Below are 24,012 nucleotides of genomic sequence, written 5' to 3'. Positions count from 1 at the left end.
TACATATTGAGATAGAACACAAATAAGAGTGAAATCAATGTCACCAAAATGTTCTTTTAGAAAAGAAAATAAAAGACTCTGCCCTTCTCATGAAAAGATTCAGTTGTCAAACACCTGGAAATGCTTCAGCTCTATGAAAACACTTCAAGACTGAATTGCCAGTTTTCTGCTATTGGTTAAAGAAATTGAACTTGCTTCTCTAGTGTTTTTTAAAATATGAATTTTTATTTTGTGTAATAGCTCAGACAAACCGGCATGTCCTTACTTGATGACTGCACAGAGGTTTGCTCTAGGGTTGGCCGACCCTGAGACATAAATATTTGTGTCGTTTTTGAAAAGTCTGAACTGTGGTAATTATGTCAATCCAATTTCCCAGCAATTAATTTAAGGTAGAAAACAAACAAACAAACCCTATGCCCCCAAGACCCACACTTTATGGGGGTGGGGAACCACCCCACTCCCCTTACCAGTCACCACTTAAAATTTCAGTTGTTTCCCCCTGAATTGCACAGGCACTGTGTTTTCTCTCTGTGCTGACACAAACAGGAACAACCCTTCCTCATGTTATCATGTCCAGAAATGGTGTTACTGCATCAGGTACTGAGATGTGTAGATCTGGGCCCTGAGAAGGGCTGGGGAAAGAATCTGATTGCTGCTGTAGATTGCAAGAAATGTTACTTGAAAAGAGATAAAGAGGCAATATTGGCCTCTTGTACTCTGCTCTGAAGGCATCATTATTGAAATTACTCACAGTGTGTGCATCATGTGAGAAATACATGCAGCTCAATCTATGCAGATTATCTGGGAATAAATTAAGACAGCATTTGATCACGGTTTTGTGATACCCATATGAGGAAATGGTATCTGATTGCAGACAGCTGCTTAAACTGGAGTGGAAAAAAAAAGGAAAAGATTGTTTGCTGATGGAAATTAGCCAAAATCACACTTGAAATAATACACCATCTTTAAAATGAAGGTAACAATCAATTTAGCAGGGCATGTGCTGCATTTTCGAGGACCTGAGATACAGAAGTGAGGCAAGCTATCTTTCCCAGAGCTATGCATAGCCCAGACAGAAGGTGCGGATTTACTGCAGAGGTTCTGATGTAAATTGCTTGGGCCTTTATAAGCATGAAGTCAATTCATGTGACCAAAACTATCCTTGTTGACTTTAAATTCTATGACTATATTCTATGAGGAAATTAAATTCTATGAGGAAAAAATTATTAAGTTTATCAACTTTGAAGCAGATTATATTATCTCATTATCATCTTTACCTGTGAAAGGTACTTGTTTCTTGAATAAGTCACTAAGCATTACAACGAAACACATGGAATAAACATACTTGCATTGCTTTTCTCCAGCTCTGTGGGATAATATTCTAGTTTGACTGGGGCTTTCAAAGAAGTCCAGAGGGGTTAAATATCCTATTTCTGCTGCATGTTGAAATCACATGGATATCTTAGTGCCTTAATTTCCTTGAGTCAGAGTGGGGCTTTGGTGCTCCAGCTTACTTTCCCTCACTAGGGAACTGACTACTGTTGCAGGAAATGATGGTGTGAAATTCACATGGTGTGTTTTCACCCTGTGGGAGGAGCCAGAATCAACTGTAATGGTGAATAACCCCATACACTTTCAAAACTCAAAGACTTTAAGTTTTGGTCTGTAACTGCTAACGTAAGAATATACCCATGCATACATACGTTTGTGTACACACGCATGTGCATGTCTATTAATGATGTATCTGAGTTGAGGAAACATAACGTGTTGAGGTCATCTAAATTCTGAATTTCTCTGTTTCCCAGTTAAGGAAAAAGCAGCATGGCTTTTTCTATCCAGAAAAGAGTCTTTAAGGAAGAGACACACAGAGCATTTCCTTGAAGCTGCTCAGTGCCTGCCAAATGGTACTATACACCACAACATTACAGGTAAAATCAGATTGGGCTCTCCCCTTTCCTGTCAAGTGTGTCTAAGACCTCTTTTCACCAAGGACAGAATGTACCTCACATAGCTTGAGACAGTATCCAGTCTCCCTTTACAGCTGATCAGGAGAAATAGAAACTTTCAGGACATGATTTGACCTATTTGAAGTGACAGGCACTAGGAAGAGATTAATCATTCTCCCCAGTGCAACTTTTTCTTCACTGTATCTAGGCAGCTGGTTCATCTCCTACATTTGAGGTATCTAAATTGAGGTAAGATGAATCCACGTTTCCCTGTGATTAATACATATTTTTTTCTCAACATGAATATGGGGAAAGTGGTTCAAACTTCTGAATAAAATAATGCCATGTGTTAAAAGACAGTGCTAGTATGTCAGCATACTAATGAGGCATTTAGTAGTTGAAGTCACCGGACAACCATGTTATCTCGAATTACTCACCACCCTAATGTTTCTTATCTATACTGGTCCTTGATGACAGTGTGGAGATCTGAGTTTATCTACCAAATTTCACAGAGCCACAAAGACTCCAGAGAATGAATATTGCCCCTGACTAAATAGCCTTTGATAGTGCAGAGGTGGCACAGATTATCTCAAGCTTGAATTCTAGAGTGAATGGTGCTTTGTGAAGAGATGCCAATTGCATCTGTTTGACCTGTAGAGGGGCAATCAGTGTCGGTTTGCATATTACATGTCCTCTCTTTGTCTGATTACCTTTCTGAAGGGCAATTCTCTATAATAATGTCAATTACATAGCAAATGGGAATGTTTCCTTATTATCTGAAAGAAGACTAGAAGTGAGGAGAAAAAACAGTTAACTTTTCTCTGACGATGATGGGTTGCAGACTGAAAAATACATATTTTTAAGGCAAGTAGAAAAATTAACTGAAAAGCTGAAGCATTTCTTCTATTATCTGTGTGCACATATCTTTCTATTTTTAGGAATTTCTGTGAATATTTATCAGCAAGTTGTCTATTTTTCTGAAGGGAATTCTATCTGGGTGAAAGGAGTTGCAAATATGTCTGATGTATCTGACCTAATGCTCTTTTATGCTGGCTGTGGGAATATTACATCCATCTCAGTAGACTGGCTTTACCAGAGGATATACTTTGTCATGAGTGAAAAGGTAATGCTCTAGTGCCTAATTAATTTCTTACTTCATTTGAACCATCATGTGATTAATTTTACATGAGAATATATGATTTATGTATAGATATGTATGCACAAATATAATTACAAAAATATATTTTAATATAAAATTAATATTCACATATTTCATCATTTTAAAAAGAAGGAAGGCTTGACTATCATGTCATAGTTAAAGTAAACACCCTAGATGGAACTCAGGCTCCTTGCCTTATTTTTCTCCTTAGTACATAAATGTTTTGGGTTTTGAGACTGACTTCACACCCTCCTCATACCCAGTGCAGACACACTGCTTTTCTCACTTACTTACCCATCTAGCCTGTTCATTTCCTACTCTGCCTCAGGAGGTGGTCAGATATCTAGACAGTGATTATAATGTCTGTCCTAATTGACAAAATATGTGAAGTGTTTCATACAATGGCAACATCTCAGATTACAGCTGCTTCAGTATGAAGTAAAAATGGAGATGGCAACCCTACACTGGATTTCCTACTCATGAAACATGAGTTACACTAATGGTCAGACTTTGCATGTGCCTATGTAGTCCTCTAATGTACAAAGGACTAGAAACTTGCCCTAAATGGTTAGTGGGGGATTTTTTTTTTTCTTTAGTTCTCTTGCCATGTCTGATTTTTCACTTACTGCTCAGGGAAGAGGGGGACAGGAAAAGCAGTAGTGATGAAAAGATACAAATGAGTTGTAGATGAACAGACTGATGGCAGAGATTTCTGAATCCCAAGGTATTACTTCCAGGACCAGAAAAGCACTTCCCTTCCCTCCCAGATCATCTTCAAAGTACAGTTTGCCTATACCCTCCAAACTGAGTATAGGCAGTTGGATACACACAATTTTCCCTCCAGCTTAGAGGTATGGCTGATGGCTCTTTCAGAGTAAGCTGTCATGGCTTTGTGTACGAGGGTTATACTTGGCTGACTGACAACTCAGGAGCCCAGAAGGACCTAGGACTGTGAGAGAGGTATTTCACTGTGTCAGTCCCCTGAAAGAATTTCAGGTCAGCTTGTCTGCTCATTAGCAAGCACCCTATGAATGCATCACCCGCCTTTTTCTCATTCCCCAGATACATGTCTGCCATTTAGAGAACTGCACGGTAGCTGAAGACATCACTCCTCTTTATGTGACATCCCCTAGGAAGGTTATAGCTGATCCCTATAATGGGTAAGTGAACTTCTTTGAGCAGTTGGTGTCAAAGGTCCTATAAAGCTCCTCTCTAATTTTCTCCAGTTCATTGGTCATCTAGGTTCCTGTTTCAAGCACTAAAGTTAACAAAACAAAAGTGCAATTGGCAACAAGTAACAAACTACAAAACAATTGGAACAAAAGTGGTGCCATGCAGCGTTGTTTTCTGCATTTTCTTCTTTAGGGCGCTAGCAGAAGAGATAAAGCTTTTCCAATACAGAAATCTGGGTTTCAGAAATTTCATGCTCTTATAAACAGGAAGCTCTATGAATTTTAAATTTTCATGCTTAACATTTAAAGTATTACGGAAGAATATTCTCCAATAATCTGCTATCCAAATTCCCAGAAGGTAAAAACTGATGTGCCTACTTCTCCCAGTATATATATTAATAGTGTCAAAAGCATTTTTCTATTGTGCATAAAGACAGGCACATCTCTTAGCTGCTAAAATATTTGTGGCTCATCTGCGGACTTCTTGCACTGTAGTTATTTGGGTTTATTTTGCTCTATGGCCAGTTATATTTTCTGTCTCCTGGAGGATGGCATATACAGAGCAAACCTTCCACTCTTTCCTGGCACTGCCTCCACAGCTTCACCAGTGGTGAGATCCAGTGCTCTGAGTGTCTTCATGATCAACTTCCAATCTAAGAGACTCATTTTCTTCAACAAAACAGAACAGGCCTTTGTGTCAGGTTTTTTTGATGGTTCAGAGTTTCACATGCTGCGATCACACGTGCCATTTATTGACATGGAGAGCTTCGTTTATGAGGATAACACATTTACAGTCACAGATGGCTCGGCAGTTTTCCATGAGGAGGTCTCTCCAGCGGGAAGTTCTAGCTTCAATGAGTACATTGTGGACTGCAATTTGGTGTACCCAGAATACTTTGGCATTGGCAACTTGGTTTTCTATGGGGCATCAACTCAGCCTTTTCCTTTACCAACTGCTCCTCGTCTTGTCACGGCTCTGTTTGGATTGGACCGAGCTGTGATCAGCTGGAGACCACCTGAACGCACTATTGGAACCAGTAAGTTCAGTTGATTCTCCCTGGAAGTCCACTTCTTTTCTTTCTAGAGAAGTAACTTTTTGACTTCCCATTTCTTCATTTGGGCTTTAGGGACTTTAATAGATGATCCTAATGGAAGCTATGGAATTTTCCCTCTGTTTGAAAAATTTAGCCCATAGTTTGCCAGTAAAATAGCTAAATGTTCTGTCTAAATTAATGCAAGTTCATATTGGTAACTCATACATCCCCTGCAAGGATTTTAAGGAAAGCTTGATCTTGAGTACGGTATGGAGTAGCAGTAGTGTTGGGTGCTGATATCACACAACAAAATGCATGGCAGAGATGTAATGACTTTTTATCAGTGACTGTGCTATGATTTCTATCCTCTATGCATGTGTCTTTGAAGAGTAGAAAATTACCTGGCCAGGGAAAAATTTTGTTCTTCTATTATCTACTTGGGGGATTGAAGTACTACTCTTGGTTGGTCACAGAGGTGAAGAGTGTACATTTTTTTTCCTAATTCCACTGACACTGGCATTTTTGAAAGGAGTCTCCAATATACATCTTTCTCAAAGAATATGTATCACCAGTTACAACCATCTACTCCATAATAACACGATTATTTGCTTTGCACAGGTTTATCTGCTTGGCAGAACTGGACCTACGATGTGAAAGTGTCACCTCAGCATCCATTTGAGGAGGAATGGATTGTCTCAAATATTAGTAACACAAGGTTTACAGTGAATGGGCTGGCCAGCTTCACAGCATATGAGGTGTCAGTTAGAGCTGTGTCTCCAGCTGGTGCAGGGCCATGGTCAGAGTCATTTAGAGGTACAACTTTAGAAGAAGGTGAGAATTGCTTTGTCACACAGGAAAAACGAAGAATGAATTGTGTATAAATCTTTCCACCTGGTAAGGCACACACTTTGGGCAAAGACTGCAAAATAAGGGGCACAAACATGTTTTTCTTAGAAATATTAAAGAATACAGGATAAGTAAATTTGGTTTTAGTTAAAGTAGTAGGATTCTCAAACTAGAATAATGACATTAAATATTATTTATGCATTAATATTGGTACTTATCTACATTTTTCTAATGCAGATATTCTATCAAAAACATTATTTGATACAGTACAAGATGTGTTATCCCTTTCCATTGCTCTGTAAAGAACTTTCTATGATGAATAGGTTTGTGCAGTGCCCTGGGGGTTAATGACAGCTCATGGAAAAGTGAAGCTCACCAAATGCTGAAAATCCTTTGTTCGAGCATAGATAATAAGGGGAAATGGATGTGTGCAAAACATCTGAGATTTGCATGTCTTTGGAATGTTTTCTGAAGCCTAATTCACCTAAATTAACCAATGTCTGAGGGGAAAATAGCTTCCAGCTTAAGGTGCTGGACTGGCTTAGAGGTGACTTTTGCCTGACTTTGGTAAGGGCAGGTCCAAACCCACAGTGTTTTTTAAACATCTAATAGGATTCCAAATTGCCTTATTGTTCTGGATCTGAACCTGCCCTGAATCTCTGAGTTTCTCAAATTATGAGATTTTCATGCATTTCTTCTTTGTCCTTTACTCCTTAGGACAAGGGCAGTTTTAAAGGTGCTTCTGTAGCTTTCCAGAAACAGGAACTGCTGCTACTGAAACACAAATATTACACATTAATTTCTTGTTGGTGTGCACAACTGCAGTTTTCTTCCTTTACAGCCAAAGAAGAACCATACGTGTTGGCAGTGGGGCCTAAAGGTCTCTGGAAGCAGCAAGTGGACAGCTACGGGCCAGGAGAACCTCTCTATCCTCATATAAGAAACATTTCAGGTATGCACTAAACAAATTGCATGCTGTTCCTACAGGCTTTTTTTGGCATTTATTAGCTCTCCATAAATTTCGCCAACAGAACTGAAAGACAAGAGTTCTCTAGACTTCAATGTCGTGCAGTGCAGTGCAGCAGCTTCACTGAGCCAACCCTTTGGGTTCATCCCCTTTCTTCTATTTTATGAGTCAAATTAATCCTTAGTGGAACCCTTCTGGCATCACCACAGTCAAGCAAACTAAAACCAACTCTCTGAACTAGATAGTTCTGTCTCCAGCATCTCAATATATGTCATGTATTTATAGTAATCAGGGCTATATATGTACTATACATGTACATTATTGCCTATGAAGAACAATCTACCCTCACGTTAGCTGAGCCTAACTGTGCATTTGTATTGCTTTTTAAAAAGCTGAAGTTCCTGGATGCTTTTTATTCTTTAAAAAATGTTTTTTTAATGTACATGCTTGTGTAATGCTTAACGTCTTCCTTTTTTTCTTCAAGACCTCGATTGGTATAATAACACTCTTTATTGGATTAATTCCTTGGGGGAAGTTCAGACCTGGACATTGAACAAAAGAAAGGGCACCACTGAGAACACTTGTGTATCTGATGTCAGAAATGCAAGGATGTTGGCCTTTGATTGGTTGGGTCAATGCTTGTATTGGGCTGGTAAAGCAAATACGGTAGGTATAGCTGCACTTCTTAAAAGAAAGAATCCCGTAAGTCAACAATAAAGACTGTAAGGCAGTATTTGGGAAAATAATGCCTACTTCTTGCAACCTGAGATACATTTGGACCTTTGCTATTATAGTGTAGAACAAAGAGCCCTTTTTTTCCTTAAGTGATTTTCCACAGTTATACAAAAGTTTGGGGTAAAATATTCACTAACATTCACTAATGCGGGATACTGAATTCACCAGGTGCAAAACAGGCAAATCAAACATGCTATCAACAGTTTTGTTGGATTCAACATAATGAATAAAATTCATTATGTCATTATGTAAAATAAATGAAGATCATGAAAATGGAGGCTGGCCTGTTGATCTCAGCCAAGAAGTAGATGGACTTTATTTTAATCAAATTTGGCACTATTTGTTTACACAGAGATTTTCGAGGTTGACCTCTGTCCTGTCATATTTTGCAGATCACTGCAGTTAAAAAATAATTACAATTGCACTTTGTACACTCTCATATCAGGAACACTGACATGTGAATTATTTAAAAGGTATCTGACTTCAAAATTGTAGTGCTAATTTATGCAGCGCTGTCAAATTATGCCTTTCATTTCTTGTAAGTGCAAAGTCAGAAGCTGTTTTAAAAACTGGAGCTAGGAGGCCAGATTTCACACTGCCTTGCACCCTCATTTACACTTGTGAATAGTGAAGTGGGTGAGAAATTCTGTCAGACAGAAGGCTGCAAAAACTGGGAAAGCTAAGGGAAAAAGCTATTTCAGCTTTTTTCTTTTGTTACTTTCTGGCAAAAATGAACTAATAATTTTGCATTAGTCTTCATCCTTTTACTTTGAATGCAAAAGGTTTAGGCTTTGAAAGCCTAAGGCTTGCACAGTCTTTTGATAAACAGCTGTGGAAATCACTAATGTACACTCAGCTGATCATAGCTGCTGATTTAGATGTGATGCTAAAAACAATTCTTTTGTCCCCAGATCTACAGAAAATCACTACAGGGAGGCCATATAGATGTTGTGGCTCATGTTGTGTTCCCAGTGAAGGATTTAGCAGTGGATTCAGTAAATGGCTATTTGTACTGGGCCACAACGTATTCAGTGGAGAGCACAAGATTGAATGGAGAGGAGTATCTCATGTTACAAGAGCAGCTACAGTTTTCTGGTAAACAGGTGACTGATTTTTTACTTTTCTTTCTTTTTGGAGTGATGGGGTGGAGACATGGTGTGTGTTTTAGTAATTAGATCTCTTGAATATAGTCAGTGTTTATAGTTGACAAAATTGTGGTTGTAAGGCTGGTCCTTACCCCACGTGAAAGGTACTTCCTTTTTCCAAATGATTGAAGTCTAATGGTCACTTCTGGCTTTCACATCAAAATATGGAACCAGAGCTTCATAGCCTCTTTTTTGATGTTCCCCAGCTTGCAGGACCTGACAGGGCCAGTTTTGAGGCTTAGCACTTGCCAGGGCACCAGAGTTGCACTTCAGGTTGCAGAGGTGCTGCTGCAGAAACAGGCTTTACCTGTGGTGATGAGAGAGGGGGCATGGCATCTGCCCCTCCTGCAGCCCGGCACAGCTTGTTGCTGCTGCCGCTGCTGCAGTGCTGGCGAGGGTGTCACATCTGCCACTGAACGTCTCCATCTTGCCTGATCCTATCCCTCATGTGGTGGCAGGAACAGCAAGTCCCACACCTTGAGGATTGTCAAGGCTCTCCTTCCCCAACTTACCCCTTCCTTTCCCCATCCTCTCTTTATCCTTTGCCCAAGTCAGACACAGGCCTGGTCCCAGCTTGGCCCCTCTTGCTTTGCTCCAGGCTCACAGGGAGCTCCGGAAGGCTATGAAGAGGCTGGTGCTGAGCAGGGTGGCTCCTCAGGTAGAAGGGGGCTTCTTGCAAGAGTGAGTAAAGACACTGGACAGTGTAGAGGGAAAAATGGACAGAGGGTTATTGGTTTAGCTGTATTGGGGTGGGGACTGGGTCCCATGCAGCAGTAGAAAGGAGAGGGAAAATAGAGATGCTATTTCCATCTATGGCTCACCTATAGCAGAGGTCCTGTAGTATGTGGAAGCTCTTTAGCTCCCTTTCCCTACTTGGAGACATTTTTGTTGTGCACAGACAATCTCTCTATCTCTGCTGACCTCTCCCCTGTCTTTCTTCTCCATTCACCCCTTTCTGAGGTCCTATCAAGTCTCTTTTAAAAACTTGGCTCACTGCTGGCTCCTCATAGATCATTGTTGTCTTCTCCAAATCCATCCTGCCTCTGCCACCATGTAAGATTTGACCTCATTCTTGGTAGGTGGAATTTGGTGTTACCTACACAATGGAAGAACTCTGACACTGAGTATTCTCCTCCTGAAAAGATCTGTCAGGGTCTTAGCATATGCCTGCCTTCCTGCCTTCTTTCCTGCCTTCTTTCCTGCCTTCCTGCCTTCCTTCCTGCTTTCCTTCCTTCCTGCCTTTCTGCCTTCCTGCCTTCCCTCCCTCTGAACTTTTTCCAGGCTGTGTCCTGAGCAGGTCAGGCTGAGGGACCATGACATCCATTGGACTGCTTTTAGTCTATGGAGTTTCTCTGTAAGAAGAGCTGAATGCTCCACAGCTCAAAGCACAGCCTGTGTGGGGTTGTACCCTCTGTCCCAAGTGCTGGAATGAGGCATAATTTGACTGCCACAGAACAAGGTCAGCACAGGTAAATTATTTCCTGCAACAGCTTACTTTAAAACACAGCTCTTGCTAAATAAGCCTTTGTTTTTATTCCATCTGTCATACAAATTGTGCTCCCATTTCACCAGAAGCCTCTCTATTAAAGACCTTTTCCAGTTTTAGAGTTCTATCTCTCTTGGTTATCTTTGCATCATTCCCCAGAACATTTCACTTTCCTTTCCCGAAAAAAGGAATTTGGTGTTTCTCTGATTATAAAAAAAAGCCAGGCCTAGTTTAGTACATGAAAATGAATTAATGTTCAGACAGACCAGCTAATCTTGATGCCATGATGATTTTTTGCCTTTTCTTTTATACTCCTTTTATATACCTTTTTATAACTTTTGTATTCTTATTTTTTTTTAGCCTACATTCTTAGATTTATTTGTCAAGCTAGGAGACTAAACATTTTAGAAGCTTCGTAGCTAGGGATCAGAATGCCCCAGACCCCAAGGTCCTCTCCAGAACACATTCTGTAAACTGAGATAGAACCATCCAGGGGAGGGTTCCTCGGGGAGGGGGGGTCACTTGAGCCTCTCATTGGAGAATCTTTGATAGATATGTTAATTAGTAAGACCTATAATGTTATACCCGATGGATTGTGCGCATTTTGGCATGTTCCACCTGGATGTGGTGCACCTAAGGATCCTTAAAATAAATACCGAGGTAAAATCCCTTTTTCCCTTCTAACCGTGTTTGACTCCTGATTTTAAGACCAGGAAAAGGCATCAATCTCACAAGTATGTTACATTCATAAGGGCTTGGGAAGAAGGAGGGCAGGTTCTGGTGTGGTACCTACTGTACTTGTAAACCTGAATACAGAAGAGCTATAAAACTTTTGTACATGAGAGAAGTCTCTGTGTTGCAAAGGATCAGTGTATCTTCCAGTACTAGTCTCCCTACCTCTGTGGAAGCTGGCTGGTGTGGACCGTCTCCATGGAAAGATATATGCTGTCCAAGCTCAGTGGCCCACTTGGACTCAGCATATATCTTCTGGATGATCTGTTGCAAAGGACTGACAAGTTCCAGTTTATTTTAAGTGGCAAACCTCAACTTCCTTGCCCTCATCTTTTGATTCACTACTTGCTTCTCTGGATCGCCTCATGCTAACCTCAGATTTCTTGTTCTTGCTTTCAAGAACCTTGGCAGCAATAAGACTGCTTGTCTGGTCCTGTCATTTTTTTTCTGCACCTTTCCCTATGTCAGTGATACCAGCCTTCAACCATTCACTTATTCACACCTCCTACAAACAAACATCTTCTCTCCTGCTTCTCTGCTGCCCTAATCTATGCACTGACTTCCTGAACTCAGCCTCCTGCTGTGATGCACACAGGCAAAAAGCCAAGTAAAAATGTCTAGATTGAGAAGTGACCAGTTATAGCTGACAGGTGTCTCTTTATTAAAATAAAACCCAGAATAAAACTATCAGAAAAAAAGGACAGCACAGTGTTCTTTAATGGTGGAATTGTTGAGCTGGTCATTGTTGTCTCAACACCAAGAGGCAATATGTTTGCACAGGTACTAATATGTATCTTCCTTGCACAATGAAGTCCTTTACCTGAGAAGAATGCATCTTACCTCTGTATTAAAACACAGATGTAATAGCTAATTGCCGTTATCCAGCAGTTAAAGCATGTTCTCCACATAAGTGGTTCTTACTGGTATTTACCATCTGTTTTTCTAATAAAGAATTGCTGTTCAGCTGGATCTTCAGCAGTTTGTATCTGTACCTCCTTTTAGCTTGAAATCTGAATGCTAGGAATAGGAATAGAAGAGACTACTGTGAAAATGGCAGGTTTCCTAAACAAATACAAAGGCAGAGCTTTGAAAGTCTAATTTCTTTGGCAGGAACTAGATCCTTTTATGGCAATTATTTTATTTTCTGATCAGTTGTTTAGCTCAGCTGGTGTGTATTGGCAGAGCTTGATTGATTTTAGCAGAGCTACTCTGATTTATTCTGACTTAGAATCTGGCATAGAATTTCCAAAGCCCTTAGTAAGTTGTTTACACTGTACAATATGACTAGAAAAAAAGTAATTTATAGGGGAGCAGCAAAGTGCATTATATGGAAGTGGGGCCAGGACCCTTTAGATATGGTTTCTGTTTCTAGTCAAAAGGTATTTCAAATAGCTAAGCTTATCCTGCATCTTATGATGTTCAGTTACATTGCACCATCACAGATACATGTCGTGCCCAGAGACTAATACCTCTCATGAACTGGGAAATGTTTGCCTGTTTTTGAAGCATAACAGAAGGGAGGTGTTAAATTTCTGTCTAACTCCTGAAAATGAATTGTACAAATATTTATTTGCCTTTTAATAATGGTGATACAGGGATCAGGAGAAAGAAGATGGGCACATCTATAGGACAATGTAATAGATGCAGAAAAAAAAGTGGGGCAAGGAAGAAGGACCCAAATGTTTAAAAAAGCAACATAAATTCAGGAAGATGTCTTTTGGTGTTGAGCATGGGAGGGAGAATAGGTAAATGGGATAAAATATAGTACAGCTCACTAAATATACACTTGGGCACATACACGCTGTGAGATATTTTTAACAGGACAACCTACAGGAGCAATCATTCAAACCTTGCTTTTCTGACATACAATGTCAACAGAAATATGTCAAGAATGTGATTACATAAGGAGCAACAGACAACTAAGTGATATAGCATTTGCTTTCCTGTCATCATCTTCTGCAGTTTATTAATGAAGAGCTAGGAAAAAAAGAGGCTGTTCCACTTACATACATAATGGAAATTTAAGCTTATAAAAGAATAGTTACGACTAGTGTTTGCATGAGAAGTTTGAGAGCTGCTGGAAAACATGTTCAGAGAGGCCCCAAACAACTTGTAAGCTGTGCTAATGATATAAAATAGACTAAACTTGATAACATTTAGCCGACTAACTTATAGAAGCAAATTCTTTTTTAGTCATAGAACAGATTATTAAATGTCTGATTTTTATTACTGTTGCATATGGTATTGAATCTGTTGTTTACTGCAGAAACAAGGAAAATCTATTTTGAACATTAGATCCTATTAAAAAGAAACAACAAATCTTTCACCTCACTTAAAGGAAGATGAAACATTGAAGTAATGAGCAGGAAGATTGTTTAATTTCCTGCCCCCTTTATTTAATGATAAATTATTTACAAAAATTTAAATATTCAAATTTCCTGCTTAGTCAAATAAATGAATTAAAATTTTGCATCTATTTTCCATAAGTAATGCAACACATTAAATGCTTTTTGTATAAAATCAAAGCTGGAAAACAAAGACAAAAGATTTGAAATACTTTTTTCGAAAGGTTATTATGACTTTCAGACTGGGTATCACCCATCTGTTTCAGATAAAGAATGTTAAAATACCAGGGGTGTTCCAGAGATTTTGATAAGTAGTTCCACTAATCACTTGATATACTATTGCCATCATATCTGAGGTACTCAGATATTCCAGGGCTGAACACTGTGACAGGTGTTAATAAAATGCTATCTAGAAAATCATCAGCTGCTATAAATAGGTGTCCACCAAGTACCTCATTATTTTCTAGTGCTATCTCTTTTTGTGTTAGAATGAACATTCATGGTAGTAATGTTATTTTTGCCAATAATGAGCTACTCTGATGTTGTCCAGACAACTGTTATGCCTAAGGGCTCTTACCTCAGAAGTGAAGATGTGTTCAAATTGCCGTTTGGACCGGTTTTTTCTAGGTGGTTGGTGTAACTTTGGATCTCACCTACGGTTTTCTTTACTGGCTTGTGCAAGATGGTCTATGTCTAAACCTATACAGAACTTCCCTCTGCAAAGAAGGGTAAGTAAATGTATAGCAGAGGTAAAGAAGTCTGCATTTGCTAGGTTTTGGAATATTCTTTAAGAAAAAAATGTCCAGCACTGGGCACACTATCTACTAATTTAACAAAAATAAGAGCTAATGATCATGGCTAGCTGATAACAAACTGCACATTGTGATGGTTGGTAACACAGTTTTACAGTGAGAGAAACATAGTGTGGAACCTCAGCTGAACTGAGGTCGTGCTCATAAATTTTTAGGCTTAGCTTTAGGGAATAATTACTGCTTATTGTCTATTTTATCTTGGGATTTACAACACTTGACAGCTTCCAAGTGCCTGAACCTCTGTAACTTGCTCATCTTTCATGAAGCTCAGGACTTGAACTGACACCACTTTCTCACCTGGGCAGGCTTTCCTCTTGATCATTCTGAACATGAAATGGCTGCATTATTCCTGAAAGGCAAAGTTTGAAAAGACAAAACGTAACAAATTATGTTTATGGTGCTTGATTATATACTAAAACCTTGAGAAAAATGATGTTTTGTTCTTGTGCCAGTTTGGCCAAATTTAGAAATATATCCTCTGAGAGAAGGCAGGTCACCACCCCTCCCCCACCAGGTTCGGGAAAGAATAAATTTTCCTCAAAGGAAAGTGAAGGAGATAAAAACTACTTAACAAACACACAGGAAAAAGAAAATAATGCTAAATAATAAAATCTTTCACTGTGGAGAAAAAACCTGGGAAAGTGTCAGAGTCCTCCCTTCGGTCTCCTTGGAGCTGGGGCTTGGCCCAGGGCCAGGCCCTCTGTGCCCAATGGAAAGTCCTCCCAATGTGTTCTGATATTGAAGCAGTCCAGTAGAAAAGGGAGAAAATCCGAAATTCCAGGGAAGGGAAAAAAGTTCAACTCTCAGTCTCTCTTCAGAGAAAAAGAAGCTGAAACTGGCCAGAAGATGACCAGGAAGCAGCAAGATGGGTGCTTCCTCACTCCCCTGCCACAGCTGGAAAAAAAAGGTCGCTATCTCTGTGTGACCTTGAACAAGCTGAAAACTGCTTTGGAAAAGTTTTGCTCAGTTTTTCCTTCCCCCTCTCAGGCTTAGTTTAAAGGCATAGAAAAGCACAAAAATTAATTTCTGGGCATAGGGCAGTGATATGGGATACACATCATAAAGTCACCCTAAGACAGCTCTCTAAGTGCAAAGTGTACAATGCATAGTAGTTTATGAAATTATGTTTTTGCTCCTTTCCATGTGGAGAATGCCTTTTTTTTTCAAGCATCAGATTAAACTTCTTAAACTTAATTGAGCAGCATCTGTATTGACATGTGCTCATAATGTGGCAGGCTGGATTTGTGTGGAAACAGCTGAATTTTCTGACTGATTTTAGACTTGCTATGACTAATAGTAAACACTTAAAGAATCAAAATATGTTGATTAGTTTTAGCTGGAACATACAACTCCATTGTGAACCAATTGGCAGCCATAAATCATTGTCCCTGGCATGCCACAATACAGAGATTAGAAGTAATCCAGCCTAATGAACCTGATGGTGTGTCAAAGCTTTTCCAAATTTGTTTTGGATGGCATGTGTCTAAGCTCAAAGACATTTCTGAGATGGCAAAATGATGCCTCTCACAACATACTTAATCTCCTACCCAGAAGATAAATTGGGATCTAAAAAGGCCTGTAAGTTTTGACATACAATATACAAGGCAGATTAAATCACCAGTGATCCCAGTGAAGAAAAATGTTAATAGAGCTTAATAAATAATGGAAGGAAACTAGCAGGGTCAAATAACTCCGGATTCCTGATGTAATGAAGTAGAATGAATCTCATGCGCTGAAGTAGACTTCACTGTCTCAGTGGAATTGCTGAGAGAAGGTGGGCTGATTTTTCAAAATACTCATTTTTCTGCACCTATGCAGCAGAATACTAAACTATTTTATAATTGTTTACCAATAAAATAAAGGGAATGAAGGCCTTTCTGTCCTTTCTACAATGTTTCATATCCTGAAAAATGTTCTGCTTTAAAGAGCATAAAGAAAACTTTTTGCTTTGTCTTCCTGCCCCGTACATGAGTACTAAGAATTTGAATTTTAAGAAACTTACCAATATGTCAAACATTGCATAAATCTGTTCCCTACATGTGTGCTATCATTTTGCTAATTTCATGTTTCCACAGTTGTGGTAATGTCATCATCACAGAATTTGCAGCATGGAGTACTTCAGAAATATCTCAGGGTGCACTGGAATACTACAGCGGTCGTCTGTTCTGGATTAATAGGCTTCGGTTCATTACAACCCAGGAAGTCAATCAGAGCCTTAGCATTCCCTTCTCACAACCAGCAGAGTTTACAGCCTTTACCCTTGTTCACACATCACTTAAACCGTTGCCAGGTACATTATTTTCTTTTTCTAAACTCCTCAATAAAGGTATTCATTGTCAGCCTGCAATTCTTCATTCTTGAAATTCTTTAGTCATTTGACAAAAGATGAGGACAAGAGGAACTTATTAATAAATATATCAGGACACACCTGAGATATATACATCACCTGATAAATATATCAGCATAATGTGCAATTATAAAAGCTGATGGTACGGATATGGATAAAAAGAATTCATGGTGTTGTTATTTATTGTTTCTATTTAATGACGGTTTACAGAATTTACTTTAATGTTTTAAGTCACATTTCAATAGTCCACCTATTCCTCACATTCTTTAGATTATTATTATTTCTTTCATTTATGGACAGGAAACTTTTCTTCTACACCAAAAGTGATTCCGGATTCAGTGCCAGAGTCTTCTTTCAGAATTGAAGGAAATTCCTCTAGTTTCCACATCACATGGAGTCCCACAAAGGTGGAATGGGGAACTGTCTTTTACTGCGTGGGATCAAAGGCTCTGCAAGTGAGGACATTGATGCAATCCCTTCCTATTATCTGCATGTATTACTGCATCTACTTGCTAATATATCTATTTTTAAAAAGAAATAGAGTTTGTTTCTTCTCCAGCATTTACAAACTGGTCAAGAACCAAACTAAATTGCAAACAGAGTGCAGGCTGTCCAGTTTCTCCATCACTGCAGCCAGCAGTGGCTCTGGCCTAGCGGCTGGAGCATGAAGAACCAGGCGAGGAGTTCACGGTGATCAAAGATTCATGAGAAGGCCTCTCACAGTAACTCAGAGACAGAAGGGTCCTCTGAGATTACAGTGGGATAGCCTTTGCCTGAATGTGAAATCTATCCTTCATCCACCCTTAACTTTAGTGCATTTGGCAAGCTTTACTTTAAATTCAAAGAGCAGATTGCTGGCACATTGCTACACGTCACTACAGTGACACAGGAGTTGGTGAAACAATGACCATTCACAGAAGAGAAGCTGTGTTTTGATTTAGTTGACCAGTTTGATGAGGGAATTTTGGGAAACTGAAGGCCTTTCTGAGCAGGAAAAGAGTCTTTCTTAATTTTGTTCTATTTTATTCCATTTGCAGTCTCTGGAGAGTGAAGGATGCCTCCATCCCCATAACCTGACAGTGCCATCCTACCGAGTGGATTGGCTGGAACCATTTACACTCTTTGTTTTTTCTGTCACTCCATACACATACTGGAGCAAGGCACCAGTGACATCTGTAGCCCTTCGAGCCCCTGAAGGAGGTACTGAAATTTTAAATCTTGTTCCTCACGTGTAATGGGTACTGGGAGCATCTCAATGTCAGCAAGTGAAACCCTGGAGAGGGATGAGCAGCTTTCAGAGCTAGTCAGCTGCAGGCAGAGTTGCAAGGACATGTTTCTGAGAATCTTTGGCGATTATCTGTTGCAAACACAAATGCAGACAATTGAAGTAATAGAACTCAAAACAGAAAATGCAGGACAATATATCCCCCATGTGCCTGTGACTACAAGCAAGAAAGAGAAACTGAATTCATTACAATGAACACCAAAGGCTGCATTTAATATCTTAACTACTTACTAGATTTTTAATAAATGTTATGAACATTTTACTCTTGCTTCAGTATTTTTGCTCTTATGCACATCAAAATTAAGTTAGCTAAAATATAGTGTTGAGTGACAACCACTGAGAAAGTTTATGAGATGCAGTAGATTTTAAAGTGAATAGGAGAGGGCATAGAATATGGTCTGTGTTGTGAAAATTTTTACACCCCCATAGTTACATACAGGACTTGGCTAAATAGATATGTCCCAATCTCAGTAAAGGAGTGCATTTTTTCTCTGTTTATACAGCTCTTTCTTTTGGTTAGGCAAGTTAAGATCAGATATCCACAGACCAATGAAAAACAGAAAGGAATTACCATGAAGTTTTAGAAAATCTTCTGTAGTTTACACATCACCAATTGCTATATGTCTCTGTCATCACTGGGGATGTAAAGCTCAGGCTCAAAACTAAAAGAGTTAGTTATGAGGTAGAGTTTGTGTTTTAATAGGAGTATTTTGTTCTGTGGATTTTATTTTTTTATACAGTTCCTTCAGCACCTAGGAACCCTAGAATATATGTGTTACAAAATAATCTACATGACAGTGATGGGAAAGTCCTTGTGGAGTTCAGGTGGGACAGACCTGAGAGGGACAATGGAATATTAACTCAGTTCAGGATTTACTACCAACTGTTGAATCAGAGCAGCACTGCTGGCACTTTCACAGAGTGGACTGAAAGCCATGTTAAACCCACCCAGATGCAGTTTTCCCTCAAGGATGTGCTTCCCAGCCTCACAGTAAGGTTTCAGGTATGAAAAATTACTAAGCTTGTCTCGTGCTAGATGGTAGATGCTATCTGTGCCGTCTGATATGTTTGCCTGGGAGATGTTTTTTTGGCTTGGGGCAAGAGCTTGTGGTTTCTGCTTGTAGAACTGCTGATTTGCTGACTCACCCGTGGATACCTGGCTTAACCTTTTTTGTATCATATTGTTTACTAAATGGAGAAGCCCAAAAGAAACTTTTCTAGAGGTTTCCCCAAGCCGCTGCTAAAACCTGCAAGTTGAACACAGATTCAACTGATCTGGTGGAGAGTGACAGGGCTTTTGAACAGAGCCACGGTTTGAGAAATGCAAGGACTCACATGCCTTCCATGGAAAGAGGCTTCCAGTTCAAAACTTGTGAAGAAGTCATATTTTCATTGTGATAGAAGCTTTGGAACATACAGAAAGTGTGCTTGAAAGACAAATTAAAAGCATGAGAGCATGTAATAGACCAGATACTAATAGGGGAGAACACCATGTTGGTTGCAAGGGCAACAAATAGTAGGAATTGTTCCAGGCTGGGAAAGGAAATCAAAAGACTGTCTGGAGTCCTTTGAGCTCTAATTGTTAGATGCAGCATGGATTGTCAATCTCTGGGCCACTGCTTAAAATGCTCTTCATAGCCACAGTCCCAACCTGAATGTAGACCTTAAACTGACCAACACAGCCCTATGTCAAACAGAGCACACACTTATGTTCCAAGATGAACAGAGAGGGGTGGTGTCTCTATTGACTCTACAGGCTCTCAAATGCAGTCCTTTATTCTATTATTTAACATAAGTATCAATCTCCTGTCCCACAGGTGCAGGCCTTCACCTCTGTAGGTCCAGGACCCTTATCTGATGTGGCAGAGAGGAATTCATCAGGTATGGATGATTTAGTTGCCATCTCATGGTTTGTGTGCAATAGCTGGTGAAAACGTCAGTACAAGAATTTGGCAACCTGATAAACAGCCTCCAACATTTTATGTGACATACAGCAGACACAATGGAGGAAATGGTTACATCCTCTGATATGAAGGATTAACACATTCCTTATCATTAGATTAAATTTTGGGATTGTCAAGCCTTTCCTCAAAACTATGCTTAATTAGCTTTTTTGTGCAACTTCAGGCTAGCATGGAACAGTAGGTTTTCACCTGTAGCCTGCATACTGCTAGAGATCATAAAATATTTCTAATTAGACTGTCAAAGTTTACCAAGAGAGTTAGAGATTCACTAGAGATCATAGGCTATTTCTAGTTTGGCTGTTAAAGGTAATTAAATGAGCAAATCTCTTTTACTATGCTTAAATCTGTTAGGTAAGCATTCACAATGCCACTGAAAATATCTTAGTAGTTTGACTGTGATGACAATAGGGCATCTCCTTATTTATTTACTGTGACATACACCCAAATACAGTAAGTTCAGACATTTATTTGTATACATTTATAATACATTTATTTGTATCTTGTACTTGCTTTTCTTATCATTGACTGTGATTATCTAGGATGGAGGTTTTTTGTAAATTCTTCTGTGCCCTTTTCCTTCCAGATCTTTTCCCTGTCCCAACTCTAATAACTATTTCTGCCAACAAGTTGTTTCTTACTGACACAGACAGTGGTCGTACAATATGGGAACTTTCAGCAAAGAATGTAAAGGGCATCTGTTATACTGCTAATGATGACAAAGCATACCATATCATTGAGGATTCTCTTTTTATTCTGAATATACAGAGTGCTTCAATGTCTCAGGTATTCCTTTATTCACTCCCTTACTTGAGAGAATCTAGGAAAGTACGTGGCCATTATTGTCATTATTTTATGGCCAACTGTGTTTTTTGAAAAAGTAAGAATGACCAGAGTATACCATTGTTAAAGTAGTCTTATCAATCATAAACGTTTATACTGACATCTTCCTTGCTGATATTTTATCAGATGTTTAATTTGAAATTTAGACTAGTAAATAAAAGAAGTTTATATTTGTATCACATTTAATTTAATTTAATTTAATTTAAGTTACTTCATTCTAATTTCAAGAATGTGGAAGCAACAATTGATATTTGTGGAACAATAGTTTTGATTTGTCTAAAAATATTGCCAATCCATGACACATCTTTATATTTTGACTTCTACTTCCCAAGCAGACATTTTTCTTTCAGAAACAAATTGAACTTGATAATGTCCTAATATCAGCTTGGAAAGTTCTGTCCTTTTTTATTTTTTTTCTTAAGTTTTTCAAAGATGCATATCTTCACAATGTCACAGCCATCACAGTTGACTGGATTGCAAGGCATCTCTTTGTTGCCCTGAAAACGCCACAGAATGGAACTCAAATATTTGTTATTGATCTTGAGCTCAAGAAAAAATCTCTAAAAGCCTTGAACGTGCATCTGGGCAAAAGTAATTCAACTGTATCATCTCTGTTGTCCTATCCTTTCTTAAGGTAAGGTGCATATTACTAATAACTCTTTTAAAGCAAATTTTAGACATGATTTTCATCAAAACTTGAACTGTTAAGGACCAAAAAGGACTTTCAAAGTAGATGAGTTTTGGCATTATGTAAATCTCAGAAATTTCTGGATGTAGTACCACTTTGGTACTGCTAATTGGTCTTGGGCATATCTAATTTCAAAAAGATGTCTGTGTTTGAGTAAAGATTTCAAATTATGCTTAAATACTGATAGGTTCTTCTATGTAAGTAATGCAAATGAAACTCTGCACCAGACAACATTTTTTTTTACAGTAACCATTTTATCCAGAATAGTCAGTTACTGTGACCTTCTATACAAAAAGAATCATTTGGCATCTGAAATCACTTTGCAATTATGTTGCTCTAGTTACCTGATATTAAATGTTTGGGAGATTTGTGACTAGTTACTCAGACTAGAAGTGCATTTAGATTGGTTGGGTTGAAGTTTTTCTACTGAAAGCAATGCATTTTCTTTGCTAGCCGCTTGTACTGGATGGAAGAGCTTGATAATGGCAGCTGCATCCTTTATTATGATACTCTGAATAACACCGTGCACCACATCTTGGGGCACGGGTTGGTAGAAAAACAGATGAGGAACTACTGCACCTGTAATGTCACAGAAGCAGAGCTAGGAAGACCTCTGAGTATAGATTTGTCTGACTCCAAAAATCCCCAGCTGCTTTTTATCAGAGGGAGAGATGAAATATGGGCCTCAGATGTGGATGGTTGCCACTGCTGGAGAATTACCAAAATACCAACTATTCAAGGTCTGAGAACTCTTTTATTTTTCTAGGTAGTTTGTGATTCTTGCTGTCTCTTACCTCAAACAACATTCATTTCTGAAAATAGCATTCATGAAGCACTTTTTAAAATAAAACTAATTCCTCTATAGTCAATCTGGACAAAATGTTTGTGTTCTGTGTTTCCAGTTGTGTACCCTGTTATACAAATGAGGAGAAAGAGCAGTGTGAGGATATTTACTGATGCAAGTATGTATTCTAGTAAGATGTAAATCAAAAGAGATGCTACGACCTCAAGTGCTACTTGTCAATAGATTTCACTTAGAATATTAACACATTATTTTGCTAGGGTTTCGTATTAGCTACACCTATTGCAGTTTATCTCAATGAAAAGATACAATAATGACTTACACCTGAAAATGGCATTGCAGACTTCAGTATGTGGGGAAGGTCCGTCACGCAGGTAGGGTCTCATATGACAAATTATCCATGTTTCACTTCTTGTGATGATAACATTCACTCTTGGTTACTCGGTTTTCAGCTCCGTTCTGGAGGCGTGCTGGTAAAGCTGCTCTGTTACCAGAGGAGCTGTCTTAATTGTTTCTGGAGACGACAGATCATGGTGGTTTTCATCTTGGACAAAAGAGCAAAGTTTCTTTAAACAGGTCTTGCTTTTGTGTTTTACTTCTTGTGTTTGTTAATTGAATAGCAGTTCTCATAGTTACGGAAAATAAAACGCCTTCAGATCTACATTTCTAAACTGTAATAACAGTGTCTCAGCTTTACGAGACCCACCGGAAAATATCAGAAGTCTCTTCTCAAGGGGAGGTCTTCGAGGATACAGTATGGCCAAGATACCTATATTGACAAACTGTGAATACAAGCACCCATCTGCTCTTGTAAAATCATCTGCTCAGGGCTGATTTTAAAACTTAACTGTGCAATGTTTTCCTACAGGTAATAAAATTGGCAGCTTGACTGCAGATAACAAATTTATATACTGGACTGCTGAAACAAAGGAATACACTGAAATTTGGCTAGCAAATAAAGAAAGTAGAAGACACTTTCTTCACAAGAGAGCAAACCATGCACTGAAAATCTTAGCTTACAGCTCAGCAGCACAATCATATCCAGGTAGAGGGGATCTGGCTTGTTTTGTAAATGTAACCAATTTATTTCAGAGCATGTATTTACGTTGCAGATTGTGCTACGTGTATTTGTGTAAAGCATGCTTCATGGATTCAGGTACCTTCTACAGAGAAACAATTTGCACATTTTTAAAAGGATGAATATAAGGACTGGCCTTCTGTTGGATATAATGGAAGGCCATGATGATGAATATTGCCCCTGTTTGTTAAATGCCAGACTATGCCTATTTTCAAAGTTGTGTCAGACCTGGAGATGTGGAAAAGGTGGTGCACATTACAGCACAGAAAAAGAGCAAATATGTTCCACAGCGTTGTAGCAAGAGTTTGATAGTGATCCCTGTTATGACACAGATTTCTGAGTTTGTTCACAAGTACATAAAACTGAAAAAAATCTGTCCTTCTAAAGACAAAGAGATATGAAATCTGCTTATTAAAGTGATTTATAAAGAAGTACTCAAGAGACAATTACAGGTTATGTTATAGTAGACCCAGGCTTCACTTAGAACTCATAATATTTTAAACAAACCATTGTAGAATGATAATGAAAGAAATAAAACATTAGTTTTAATAGAAAATTAGGATTCATGGTACCTATAAGGATTATCTTTGTAAATGCAGAGGTTTAGAACAGCTACTAGCATGATGAAT

General features: G+C 38.8%; 1 protein-coding gene across 1 annotated transcript in view; it reads left to right on the top strand.

The window, feature by feature from the left end:
• ROS1 (ROS proto-oncogene 1, receptor tyrosine kinase) overlaps positions 1–24,012 on the top strand; it is a 71,951-nt gene that overhangs the window by 11,337 nt on the left and 36,602 nt on the right. Inside the window, exons 10-27 of the mRNA XM_032101548.1 lie at positions 1,806–1,928; positions 2,885–3,069; positions 4,168–4,265; positions 4,803–5,314; positions 5,930–6,142; positions 6,999–7,109; positions 7,609–7,790; positions 8,771–8,962; positions 14,195–14,295; positions 16,455–16,669; positions 17,027–17,181; positions 17,764–17,926; positions 18,752–19,014; positions 19,829–19,892; positions 20,559–20,758; positions 21,238–21,449; positions 21,957–22,243; positions 23,174–23,350. Of these exons, the coding sequence (XP_031957439.1) occupies positions 1,806–1,928; positions 2,885–3,069; positions 4,168–4,265; positions 4,803–5,314; positions 5,930–6,142; positions 6,999–7,109; positions 7,609–7,790; positions 8,771–8,962; positions 14,195–14,295; positions 16,455–16,669; positions 17,027–17,181; positions 17,764–17,926; positions 18,752–19,014; positions 19,829–19,892; positions 20,559–20,758; positions 21,238–21,449; positions 21,957–22,243; positions 23,174–23,350 (3,453 nt within the window). The remainder of the gene's footprint in view (positions 1–1,805; positions 1,929–2,884; positions 3,070–4,167; positions 4,266–4,802; positions 5,315–5,929; positions 6,143–6,998; positions 7,110–7,608; positions 7,791–8,770; positions 8,963–14,194; positions 14,296–16,454; positions 16,670–17,026; positions 17,182–17,763; positions 17,927–18,751; positions 19,015–19,828; positions 19,893–20,558; positions 20,759–21,237; positions 21,450–21,956; positions 22,244–23,173; positions 23,351–24,012) is intronic.

This window comes from Corvus moneduloides, chromosome 3 (assembly GCF_009650955.1).
Source record: "Corvus moneduloides isolate bCorMon1 chromosome 3, bCorMon1.pri, whole genome shotgun sequence".
NCBI lineage: Eukaryota > Metazoa > Chordata > Aves > Passeriformes > Corvidae > Corvus > Corvus moneduloides.
The sequence above is the reverse complement of the archived record's forward strand: the minus strand, read 5'-3'. Positions and strand labels throughout refer to the sequence as shown.